We start from the raw sequence: 13,692 nt of genomic DNA, 5'->3' as shown, positions 1-13,692 counted from the left end.
TTTGAATTGATTCAAATCAATAAATTGATTTTTTTAAAACCAGGCATACCTGTGAGAGTATGAGGAGGGATTCACAAAGGACGCAGAGCAAGAATTAACCCTCGAGTGACCATATTTACAAGCGACTTCATCAAGTGGACTTTGCAATACTGCCCATGTCGTGCTGTATCACCGCTGCAATGAGGAGGATGCTCACAGCTGCTAGCCGATATGTATTAATTTAGCTAGTAAGAGAGCAACGCCCTGTAGGACAACGGTAACTGAGTTACTTCATTTAAAGAGGAATGCATTACAGTATTAGTTACTGACAAAAGTAATGCTGTTACTTTTGTCAGTAACTAATACTGTAATGTTGATGCTAACTAATAATAATGCTAACTAATACTGCCCATACAGATGTAAGCTAAAAGTAACGCTGTTACTTTTGTCAGTAGTCATTATGAGCAGTGTTGGGTAGTAACGCATAATGCGTTATTACCCAACACTGCTCATAATCTAGATGTGCATGAAAATTACTTTAATTGCCAAGTGCAGCTGTGAATGGACGGTGGCCCTCAGTGGCCAAAATTCTTACAAACATAAACATGTCTTTGTGAGTGGATCTGGTGCATGTGTACCGTCTTTATCTATGTACCTTTTAAATACGCACTAAAGAACTTTTGCAACTTTCCCAGTGATGCCCCCCTATTATGGCTAAATTGCCATCCATCTTGCATTCTACACTGAGCTCTCTCCAGTAAAAGACAGTTTTATCTTGACTCTTGTCTTGTCTCTTGCTCTGTCCCTTCCTCTCTTTCTCTTCCTTTCACCCTTCAACAATGGCTTCTTGCGTTTCCTTGCTGAATCAGCCACAGGTTGTCAGTTTGTTTATATCTGTTTGCTAGCGTGTATCTCAGTGTGTAAAGCAAAGATCAGCTGTAATCACACAGGGTCCTGGAAGAAGTTGTGATGTGCAATTTCTCAGCATTGCAATGTTTCTGGGGAGCAACAGCTCCAGAAATTCCCATAATGGATGTTGCTGTGCCATCAAACGAGTCCAGAACACAAGGTTTTAAGTTTGGAAAGTTATTTAGTGCATCTTTAAGGCCTTACCTATTCCAAATGTTGAAACTATCAAACAAAACTGGTACAGCCGTTTTAAAGCTCAGAGAGTTTTCACGTCACCTCCAGAGTTGTTTGTCCATTCAGAGACACCGTAGTAAAATCTTTGGCACAAATGTGGGGCAGCTGCCTTGTGTGTGGACCCACAGCAAGTAGATATAAATGTCTCATTCTAAGAGAATGAAAACTTAATCCTTTTTTTAGTAAATTGATTAGGTACCAATAGAAACAGTTTTTTATTGATATATGAAATATTTAATTGACCTTTGATTTTGTTATTTGCTGAAACTTTAAGATGATAAATTGTTGTTTTAATACTCCAGATAAGCCAGAAAATAAGAGAAAAATATTCTATAGGCCCTTTAAGGTTTGTCCAACAGTATTCATGTGGGTGTAGATCTCTAATTATACTGTGGTAAAACATTAATTAGGAAGATCCCAGTTGGAACAAAAGATGTTTTTTTTTTTTTTTTTTTTTTTCCAATTCTCTTTTGAATCAGACTGGATGAACTGAATTTTTGGCTGATTGATAAATCCCTTTTTACAGATCTAGAGTGCATTTCTGTGTCCCAAGCCAGCCTTCCTCTAAAGCAACAGGACAGTAGTACTAGTTTGAGTCCTGTCTTTGTTTTCTTTTTCATTACAAATTAAACTTCCAGCCCAGAAGTGGCAGAATGAGCCTCTGCTTCTCTTCCTTTATTAGCTCTTTGGTGATACAGACAGAGAGAAACAGCAGAGGTCCTCACCTCTTATCTCTGAAGAGTTCTTATGTTTATCCACAGCTGCCTTGCAGCACCATGGATACGTGTTGCAACTGCTGCTTCACAACTAACCACTACAAAGTCAATCCTATATAATAAATAAATGTTTGGGGTCAGAATTATAGCAAGGTTGTTTATTTCCCCAACTTAAATATAATTGATTCAACTTTGTTCCACTTTGGAGATCCACAACCCCTTGGGTGTCCACCAACCCAGATTTTTGAGCCACTGACCTAGATTAATCTTTTAGAAAATGTATGTAAAATACCGTTTTTTAGCAGTAGCTGAATTTTGTTTTCCTACTTTATGTCAAACAGTCTTCTGGGGCAGTGGTGTTAAGAAGGTTAGAGAAGCTGGCCAACGACTGGACAGACCATATGTTTAATTTCTGAGCTAAAAATATAAATCTAAGAAGAAAACACAGAAAACTAGGCCCCTGATCTGCAAACTGGTCCATTAGCGAGGCCCAGGGGCCAACAGAGCAGACTGTGGTTATATTTATAACTAATCCATACATAATGATTCATTAATATAGTATCTCCAGTCTGCTTTCCAGTGTAGGTGCCTAAGGCAGCTTCCAGGTGTAAAACCTGAAAAAGAGGGCACTGCTCTCTTCCAGATTCCCCTGGTTAAAGAAATCATGTTTTTTTCTTATGAAAAGCCAGCGGTCAAGGTTGGAAAAGAGAAATTTCTAAGGTCCTGTTCATTTTCTACATGTTTTCCTGTGAGTTTACACTGATATCTGTTATTCCACAAGGTGCAGAAATGTAATAATTTTCAGTGGTTACTTTATTTGTATGAGTCTGCCAGTCCACTTCACGTTTCAGATGAGCCGAGACAAAAGACACATGGAGATCTTGATGTGAAACACCCAAAATAACCATTGTGAAAGAAATGTCTTTATTAATCCCCATTTTCATCATTTGATACTTTATGAAATTTATACTTTATATTCTTACTGTGTAAAAGGTTAACTTGACCCCTGGACTGAGAACAATGTGTGCTTGGTGAAAGACAAGGAGTTGCACCGAGGTGTCAAACCAACAGCTGCCAAGATAAGAACGGCCTTGAAGACAGAACTCCATCTTATTCATAGCTACACTGTTTTATTTTTCCCTCCCTCTGCGGGTAAAATTCTCTACACATCATTTTTTCTTGTCAGAACCTCACCAGACCCCGTGAGGGTCTGTGTGATGCTCTTCGTGTTTCATTTCTCTTTTTAATAAACTTTGTCAAACTTCACTCATTAAGACCTATACTCATTCAGATGCAGTTTAAGAAAAATGGCTTATTTTCTCTGTTTTTAACATACAGTATGTTATTTTGCACTTTTCTTAAAAAAAATCTTCAACTACAAACTACTAAATTGAAACTTTATTTTAACTTTATTGAAACTTGATTTAATTTTTCAGAGAATATTAATGTTTTTTGTAATAGAAATCATGCATTGCCATTTTATTAAAAAAGAAAGGGAATTGCTGTCTTCCATTCTCACACTCTTTCTCTTCCACCCTCCTGTTGTCACTCGCCAACATGCACACATTAGTAAAATTACTTATTCAGCTGAAAATTAAGCGACGGTTTGCAGTCTTGATAGAAAAAGTCACCAACTGACCCTTTAATTTAGAAACAAATAATTTGTTTCCCTTTGTGTTTTGTTTTATTATCAGAAGGTGAATGAGAATAGAAAGAGAGAAAGGAGGGAATAGATCAGTGATGATTAAATGCAGTTCGCCCAAAGGTTCAAGGAGAGAAAATAAGGAGGCAAATCAACATCACTGGTGGAGGCAGCAGCTTCCTACAAATATGAATCAAATTAATGCTCATGTGACATCAGTTACAGCTTTTAAACAGTTATTTGGTGCATTAAGACAAAGTCATAAATACTTTGTGTTCTCAATGATTAGCCTCTGATTTAATCCACTTCAGTCTAATCACACGCTTGTATGTTTGCCCCAGTTTTACAGATGTTTCCAAGCTCTGCTGCGATGTGAAACTCCTCGACGAGGCTCCAGCTTGAAGAGCTCCTCCAAGGTTGCTACCAAGGCCATGAGGGGGGCTGCAGTGGCCGGTACCCGCCGAACCAATGATTTTCTATTTATGGTAGCGTCACTGGGTCAACCAGCTGTCACTGTTCCCCAGCTGGACCAGTCCTGTGAACCCACTATTGATGTCACCAAAGCCGCATCTTCAGACAACAAACCTGTCGTGGTGTCACTAGTGGCGCATTGTGATGGCTGATGATTGGCTATTACTGTGAAATCTCCAAGTCCCCAGTCAGGAAGTCATTAATAATGAGAAGGGGGCTGTGTTGCTGAGGCTCAGAGAGCAGCCGCCTGCCAGTCCAGGTGGATTTATCGCAGCTGTTGCATCACCTCAACCCCGACCGGTACTGATGATAAACTGATAACAAAGGGAAGGCTTGGACTGCCTCTGGACTATATGAGGAGCAAAAACAATCTGAGAAGTTGGAAATCTGTTTCTCTTCGGAGGAAAAGGACATATCTTGCTGAGAGGAACCATTTGAACATTTTTTGGAGAGGGTGGGGCACAGTTTTTCAAATAAAACTGGTATCACAAGGATCTTTCTTTTGTGCAATATGTAAGCTATAGGTTTGGTAAGATATTCAATGTCATAATGGAAAAGACTTAGAGAAAGGAAGAGGAATATTTCGTATTTTTGTATTTATTTGTTTCAGCAGTGGTTACAACTGAAGAGCACAAGGTGTTTATGACCCCAAGCATTTTGAAGTCTCACTTAATGCATTTAAAATTTGAAATATAAAAAAAAGAAAATGAAAAAACAAAACAAAACAAAGAAGAGCCATTTTTAAAAAAGACTTGTATTTGTAGCATAACTGTTTCAACATGCTAGTGGCATTAAAGGTATTTCTGCAGGAATAGTGACTTAAAGGTTAAAAAAATTAGAGCATGTGGGAGATTTTTGTAGATCCTTCAGTATCGAATGTGTATATGCACCCTTGAGGAATCCGATGAGCTTGAGAAAAAGAAATTTACTGTAATTTTAAATAGACAGCACATCGAGAAAAAAAAAACTTTAACGTTTAATTTTAAAGTTTCTTATTTTTATTTTTTATTAGAACACCTGGACTCAAAGTGCAGGGAGTATCTATAAAAAAAAAGGGAGAAGAAAAACCAGAGAGAAATAGTGGTTGCAGACCTTGAAAAACCTCATTTTTGGAGATCCTTGAAACTTACAACAATGCAGCCACAGAGGTGTCCGCTCATTATTTACACATCCAGAATATTTACTCTGTGAGGATTCACTGCAGGGTTTTCCTGTCTTTGATTTATCTGTCAGAGAACATAAATATCCAAACAAAAAAGAAAACACTGAAAAGAATACAACATAAAAAAGGACTTTACCTTTTAAAAAGAGTATTATAAATGATGTAAGTTTTGTATGTATTTGTTGTTTGCCATGAACTTGTCAGCATCTTGTTAAATGTTTTAATAACTGATTCGATTTTGTTTTTCTTCCTTGCAAGGCCAAGAAAATATTCTACAGAAGTGCACCAACGTACTCCACATATGCTGTTGTCTGTGTACTTTTAAATCTTGCATATTATTTATGTACATGAGTTGATACCAAAGCAAAGGGCATTTCAATATTTTTGAAGGGAACATTGTACAATAAAAAAATTTGAATCTTAATTGGTTTCATGTGATTATATTTCAGTTTACACATGAATACATAATAAGAAATGATCTGGTCTTAAATAAAACGTAGCAGCCAGGTGCTGCTGATGAAACAAACAATTAATTACAAAGGAAAACATTGTAGACGTTATTGCTTCTAATGTTGGTTTCTAGATGATACTGAATCTTGCAGTGTATTTAGTTTTTCCACACAATGCTTTTGCATGTTGGCTTACTTTAAATAATGACACATGTTGTCATAATCTCATATGAGGTTGTATTTACTCACTGTTAAGATCAGGGGCCTGTTTCACAAAAGTACAATTCAGTTATCAAGGATAAGAGAAGAAAAGGAGGCTTGGGCAAGCCTTGTCTGAGCATCCTGGCATACTTGTTTTCATGTACATGAAACCAGGCTAAGGGAGGATAGACTATGTTAGGCCAGAAGTCAGTAATCCTACTAAATGTGCGTTCAGGGCTGTCCTCAAAAGATCATAATGTCGATCAGAGATTAACTGAAGATGCAGCTTCTTACTTTGCGTCAAGTGAGCAACAACTTATAATGGAGGCTCGCAACCAATTAAAATATCTAATATGTTTAAAGGGAAAACCAGCTGCAATAATAAAAAGGGAGATAAAAAGTTTGGCAGATGACTAAATGCATAACTATAGTTTAACATTTCACTATCACCTCTCTTAAATAACAGCAACATACTTAGTTATATCCTGCTAGGAGTTGTTTTTATTTGCTCAGACTAGCAGGGGACTTCATGCCTTAAAACTAAACAGAAATAAAGAGTTGCAGAGTCCCTCGGGACAGTTATTTACCAAGAGAGCTTAAAATGCAATCTGTACTCATCCAAAAAAATTGAAGTCTGAAGCATTAAAACTCTGGACCATAACACTTTGTCATTATTTTGAATTTACAGCAAACAAACTACAATAACTGGTAACATACAATGCAGACCATCTAAAGGATGGTCGAGGTATGGCTCCTGTCAGTGTGGTGTCCGATCTTTGGACCCAGCAGTCCCAGGAATCATATTACGTCTCGTGAAAATCTGTACTGCTCATACAAGTTGCTATTCATTCCCAAAGGGCCGGACCTGTACCTGAAACTCTTGCATGTCCGAAAACCCATCATCAGTGTTTCCTCATCAAGTTATGTTTCCTTAAAACGGGGACGGCATTGGGTGAAACACCTGTGTATTTATATATTACTTTTATATATGTCTCTAAATATCAATCTCATTATCAACATAACTGAAAAGTATCCTTGCATCAGTAATCTCAACAACCTCCGTAACACAGACCGACTATATCTGCATATTTTACGTCAGCAGATTTAAGATATTTTGTCAGTCTAACTTCATTTAGGCTTATCGCTTTAATGGTGATTTAAGTGAAACTGCATAACCTAATGAAATGTTTTATGAAATTCCTCCATAATTAGGTGCAATGAATATAAGACTGGATGAAAACTAGGGTCTTTTTGTTTTAAAACTGCACAAAATGTCTGAAGGGAGTTACTCCTGATTGGCTGTTAGCCTGGTCTGCTAATATGGAGTTAGCACTTATGTGTCACTGCTTTTTTTTACATGACTTTCTCACACAGTGCCTTCCTTTTTTCCTTCTTACTTGATATTATTCATTTAGGTCTTTATTAATCACCCCATTTTAAATAACTGTGAGAAGTATGTTTAGAGACTGCCATCGCTCTTTTGTTTTAGATCTAATTTGCACTAAAGGACTGAGTGAGATTGTGATAGGAGCAATCAAACACTGGTGAGTCAAATCTTTTTAAAACAGACATATCATCAAGTTTATAACTTTAAAATTGGTCATTTGGCTGACAGTGGCACTTATATGTAATTTATTAGCAGGTTATCATCCTTGTAGCACCTGTTACTTACCTGTTACATAATTTTACTCATGTATGACAAGCAGTAGATATTTACACAATGGACAGGGGGAGAAGTTGATCTGATGTAACCCCCTGTGCTATCAATGAACAACAACCAAAAGGTTTACAGGTTGAGAAATTTTGTCAGCACTGCCTCTTTCAGGCTTCAGTGTGCCTTTAGGGATGTTCTGCTAATTGTTTGTGTGTAATGCCTGGCCCTTGGTCTCCACTGTTTACTATAACCCCCCTGGTGAGCAGAGATAAGAAGTACCTGACTAAATGAAAATATGCAAAACGTGACATTTTTATTCTGGAGCCATGTTTACAGACCAGTTGTTACTAGACTAATCCCCTGTGGGCCCTGAAGTTGCACAGACACCCACAAATGCTTGTTATAAAGTCAAAGAACATCCATTTGGAAATGTTTGATACTTCTTCAGCAGCCAGATTTTAAACTCAACTTTTAACTGTGTTTGGACACATTTTTTAGGGGGAGGTGTATCTGACAGAAGAACTGATGAATTCTGCCTTTTACTGTCACAACCCTTTCACACTATGTGCATATCAAACCACCTATTAACTATGTTTATACGTCAAGTAGCCATTTTGAACCTGTAAATAGGATTAAATCTGACCCATCCTCTATTAAAGTGGTTGCACCTTCGTAAACAATTCCCCCATGACTGTAATATTTATGGCCTAAATAGTAATAGAGGGGCAATAATGGACTGCATGAAAGCAGACTGTCCACTTTATTAGATGTACCTGTTCAATTGTTTATTAACACAAATATCTAATCAGACGGTCACATAGCAGCAACTCCGTGCATTTATTCATGTAGACATGGTGAAGACGACTTAATGAGGAATTATTAAACTATCTGAGGTAGGAACCAGGCTGAGGTAGGAAACAAAGGATGTACCTCAAAGTGCAATATATGAAGTGCAAGACATTTAAACATTATTTATTTTCTCGTTAAGTCACGTTTCGATTTTTTGCGAATGTATTTTTTGTGACTTGTTTGTCCAAAGAAAAGTTCTAGAACTTGGGTAATAAAAGTGCAATATTCAGCCCAAATGAATAAGAAAAAAAACTAAACAAAAAAAGACATGTGGCATTTAGTTCACATACCTTGGAAGGCTAGCAGGATGCCTAATTTCAATAAGCCATTTCAGGTTTGCTGTAGATGTTGTTGATGTCCGGAGTTGCTTCTTGACAGCCGGCGGGCAACGTTTACGCAAAAAGGCAAGAAAATTAAAATTTCAAAAAATTACTTTAGGTGATCATACGAATATGTTGTGGTATTGTCATTGAGGCAGAGGTGGTGCTGCAGCCTTTATTGGATTTTACCTTCATGTTTTGCAATTTGATGCGAGCACAACCATAAGGCTGCAGTGCAGGGCCCCATCCACCTGGACAGGGACAATCGCCATGGCAACTATCCCGCAGTCAGAGCAGGGATAGCTACTGTTGTGGAAGGCCCCCATGAGGAAAACATGGCAGTTAAAAAAAAAAAAGTGCAGAAATATAAAAACTACATAAACAGGGGGCAGTTAGAGAATAAAAAAAAAATTAAATTAGTAAGTAAATAAATAAATACAAAAAATTAATATAAAATTTGATTTATTTAAATGTTAAATGATCTGTACTTATATAGCACTTTTATCCAAAGCGCTTTACATGTACGTCGCATTCACCCATTCATATACACATTCACTCACTGATTGCAGAAGATGCCATGCAAGACGCTCAACCACGACCCATCAGGAGCAAGTAGGGGTTCGGTGTCTTGCTCAGGGACACCTCAACATGAACTCGACAGGCCGGGATCGAACTGGCAACCCTTGGTCTACAGGACGACCACTCTACCCACTGAGCCATGCCACTCCATTTAACAGGAATGAAACTTAATTATAAGCTAAATTAAAAAGGTAGGTCAGGCGGGGGCCCCCACAGGCAGGGGCCGATAATGGTGAAACAAGGCCCCGCCTTAGGTTTTGGTCTGAACACTAGGAACAACCAAAAGGCTGGAACCAGAGGACCTCAAGGTCCGCGAAGGTTCATACTCTAAGGCCCAAGATAATTCAATCAATCAATCAAAACTTTATTTATAAAGCGCCTTTCGTACAAGATTGTGGCTCAAAGCGCCTTACATTTAAAAACATTCCCGTCCAATCACCCTCACCCCCCATACACGCACAAACACTCCTTCAAATTCAAAGTACATGATGCCAGGTGCAGATGGACAAATGAGGAAACCTCATCAGAAGGGGATCCATCTGCACCAAGGGTGGGACAGTATTCTGCTAAGTTTCTGCAACTGCAGGGACACAGGAGCACGGCGGCCCGAGGAGACCTGGCTGAAACACCAGCCCCCACCGCCAAGACGTACGTCCCACCGCATCGATCAGCCACAGCCGGACACCACCCCCAGTACAGACGGACCCCCGTAGAGGAAACACTGGAAGAATCCAGAAACAATAAAAGGCAGTAAAAGAGCACTCAGTGTATAAAACGTCAGAAGTAATAAAACCAAATATTACGAAACTAATTAAGACTTAAATAACTGAATATCAACTAAAAGCTAAGCTGAATAGATGGGTCTTCAACCGAGTCTTAAAAACCTGAATGTTCTCTGCAACCCTGAGGTCCTCCGGCAGACTGTTCCACAGGTGAGGGCCGCGCCACTGGAACGGCGCCTCCCCGTGGGTGTGTGTCCTGACCCTAGGAATGACTAAAAGTCTACTGCCGGAGGACCGCAGGGATCGCTAGGGTTCATAGGGTAAAAGCAAATCTGAGAGATAAGAAGGTCCAAGACCATTAAGACATTTAAAAACTAATAAAATGACCTTAAAATCAATCCTGAAGCACACAGGGAGCCAATGCAGTGATCGTAAAATGGGTGTAATATGGGCCCGCCTTCTGGTCTTTGTCAGGACACGTGCTGCTGAATTCTGAAGAAGTTGTAAACCTGAAATGGTTTTTTGGGGAAGACCAGAAAGCAGGGCATTACAGTAGTCAATACGACTTGTGATAAAAGCATGCATAAGCATCTCTGTGTTAGCCCGGGAGAGAATTGGGCGCACTCTGGCAATGTTTTTTAAATGATAAAAACCTATTTTGGTAATATTCTTAATATGGGGAATAAAAGTCAGCTCAGAGTCAAAAATCACGCCCAAGTTTTTTACTTGTGAAGATGGATTAAAATATATTGATTGTAGTTTAGGTAAAAGTTTCTCTCTCTGGGCCCCAGGACCGATGACTAAAAACTCAGTTTTGGCCTGGTTAAGCTGGAGAAAGTTTTCTGCCATCCAGGATTTGATGTCCAAAATACAGTTAAAAAGAGCATCCATTGGCCTTGAGTCATCAGGAGACACGGAGATGTACAGCTGGGTGTCTTCAGCATAGCTATGAAAGTTGACCCCATGTCTCCTGATGACCCCGCCAAGAGGGAGCATGTATAGATTAAAAAGCACTGGGCCCAAAACCGAACCCTGGGGCACACCACATGTGATCTCCCGGACCCTAGAGGAGTAGGTGTCCATGCTTACCATAAATGTCCTGTCTGTGAGGTATGAGGTGAACCACTTGTGAACTGTACCAGAGAGGCCGAGCTGCTTTAAACCAGATAAAAGAATAGTATGGTCAACGGTGTCAAAAGCAGCACTTAGATCCAGGAGAACCAACACTGTTGTCTTCTCTAAGTCATAATTTAATCTAAGATCATTTAAAATCTTAGAAAGGGCCGTCTCAGTGCTGTGGTTCACCCTGAACCCAGACTGAAATTTCTCAAGGACATTCTGTGTGTTTAAAAAATCAGCGAGCTGAATAAAAACTAGTTTCTCTAAAATTTTACTTAAAAATGGTAAGTTGGACACCGGTCTAAAGTTATTAAGGTCATTAAAATCCAAACCGCCCTTCTTCAGCAGGGGCCTCACCACAGCTCCTTTAAAGGCAGCAGGGAAGACCCCCGTCTGAAGAGAGCAGTTCATAATGTTTAAAAGCTCGTCTCTAAAAGATGCATAAAATGACTTAAAAAACGAAGTTGGGATTGGGTCCAAAAGACATGTGGTAGGCCTCACTGAGGAGAAAACCTTATCAAGTGTCACAGCGTTAACCAGGGCAAAACTGTCCAGTGTTTCCTCCGGTAAAGGCAGACACTCAGATGTATTTAAAATAATGTTATTTTGAAAGGATAAAATATCACGTCTTATAGTGTCTACCTTACCCACGAAGTGGTCTGCAAACTCCTCGCATAGAGCATGTGTTGGGTTAAAATTGGATATAATAGAATCTGAATTTAAGATATTATCTATTGTTGAAAAGAGGATTTTGGGGTTGTTTTTATGGTTACTGATTATTTTTGAAAAGTAATTATCTCGTGCATTCCTAAGGGCGTTATTGTATATTTTTTGTTGATCTTTGTAAATTTGATAATTTATTGTTATTTTGTTTTTTCTCCATCTCCTCTCAGCCATCCTGCATTTCCTCTTAATTTTCTTCAGTTCCTCATTCCTCCATGGGGCTATAGGTTTAGTATAAATGGATGTAGTTTTTTGTGGGGCAAGAATGTTGAGGGCTGACTGAAGTCTACTGTTAAAATTTTCAACAATAAAATCACAGGAGGCAGTTAAAACAGCAGGAGGACATTTCTCTAACACCTGGAGAAAGTTTGCAGCCACTTCAGGGGTCAGATGACGCTTCCTCACCGTCCTCACCGAGGCACCCCGCTGGATAAAACTGGTGACGTTAAAAAACACACAGTAGTGGTCAGAAACAGCCAAGTCGACAACGGAGGACACACCAACAGACAGGCCATACGTGATGACGAGGTCTAGGGCGTGCCCGCCGTTGTGACTCGGCTGCCCCACGTGTTGAATAAAACCCATGTAACTAAGAACACTTAAAAACTCAGCTGCCACAGGATCTGAGGGGTTGTCTATGTGTAAGTTAAAATCACCAGTTAAAACAATCATACTATAAGAATTATAGATAATAGATAAAAAATCAGAAAATTCTCTAATAAAAGCTGAGCATTTCTTGGGTGGTCTATAAATGGTTATAATCAGGATGGGAGGACTGCTAAGAATGATAGCATGGTATTCAAAGTGTCATAGTGATTAAATAAAACAGGTTTGGTGGCAAGAGCTTTTGATGTTATTGAAGCAGTGCCACCTCCCCTTTTACCATGTCTTGTCGAAAAAGCAAAGTTAAAATTAGGCGGTGAGGCCTCAGCAAGGACAGCAGTCGCATCTGCACCCAGCCAAGTTTCAGTTAGAAACATACAGTCAAGCTTGAAGTCTAAAACTAAATCATTGATAATAAAAGACTTATTTACTAAAGATCTTACGTTTAAAAGAGCCATGCTCAGAGATGTAGGGCAAGCTTTATTTCTGAGTTTGTTTACAGTGATGTTGACTGGTTTAAGAGTGCGGTTTGTTCTTTTCGTCTGTCTGTATGTGTTTCTATTCGTGGATATGACTGGGATAGATGAAAGAATGTAACAATTGTCTGTTTTGTCCGGATCTAATGATGGCGGTTGTTGATTGGATGGTGGATCAAGCTGTAGGGATCGGATGGGGGGGCTAGTGAGCACGGGGTAATCGGATACTGGATGTGGTTGTACAGAGGAAGAAATGAGCGTGGGGACGTCAGATGTAAACAGTCAGTGTGCATCTGATTGCAATGTGTACTGTAAATTGAATGCTAGAATACGGGAACCTAATCTATTCGGATGCAGACCGTCCGATGTGTAATAAGTGGAGCGGTTCCAGAACAAGTTAAAATTGTCGATAAAATCAATGTTCAAAGCTTTGCAAGTATGCTGGAGCCAAGTGTTCAGTCCGAGTAGTCTGCTAAAACACTCTGCGCCGCATTAAGGCATTTATAAACAACTAAAAGAACCTTAAAATCGATTTGGAAATGCATGGCTGATAAGTACTGGAATGTGGTGTATGTGAGAGAAGGATGCAACTGGGGGACATGTTTCCTGATGATATTGTGGCAGTGGCAGCCACAGGGGAGAGCTAGTGAGCGAGGTGTAGTGATGTGCTGGCTGCAGTGATGCAGAAGAAAATAGGTGTAGGGGTGTGTGTAATGAAAACAGTCAGTCACGTGTAGCTGATTGAATTATGTGTTGTATGTTTGATCCAAGCAGGTGTGATCTTAAAATGTTTGGGTGCAGTCCATCAGACCGAAAAAATAAGGGACGGTTCCAGAACAGATTAAAATTATCGATAAAATCTATGCTAAAAGACTTGCATGTGT

General features: G+C 39.2%; 1 protein-coding gene across 1 annotated transcript in view; it reads left to right on the top strand.

Moving 5' to 3' along the window:
• Positions 1–4,687, top strand: part of LOC121644355 (vertebrate ancient opsin-like) — a 95,373-nt gene extending 90,686 nt beyond the window's left edge. Inside the window, exon 4 of the mRNA XM_041992259.1 lies at positions 3,822–4,687. Within this exon, the coding sequence (XP_041848193.1) occupies positions 3,822–4,103 (282 nt within the window). The 3' untranslated portion in view covers positions 4,104–4,687. The remainder of the gene's footprint in view (positions 1–3,821) is intronic.
• Positions 4,688–13,692: the final 9,005 nt, after the last annotated feature.

This window comes from Melanotaenia boesemani, chromosome 8, assembly GCF_017639745.1.
Source record: "Melanotaenia boesemani isolate fMelBoe1 chromosome 8, fMelBoe1.pri, whole genome shotgun sequence".
Classification (NCBI taxonomy): Eukaryota; Metazoa; Chordata; class Actinopteri; order Atheriniformes; family Melanotaeniidae; genus Melanotaenia; species Melanotaenia boesemani.
This window is presented reverse-complemented; position numbering and strand designations above follow the sequence as displayed.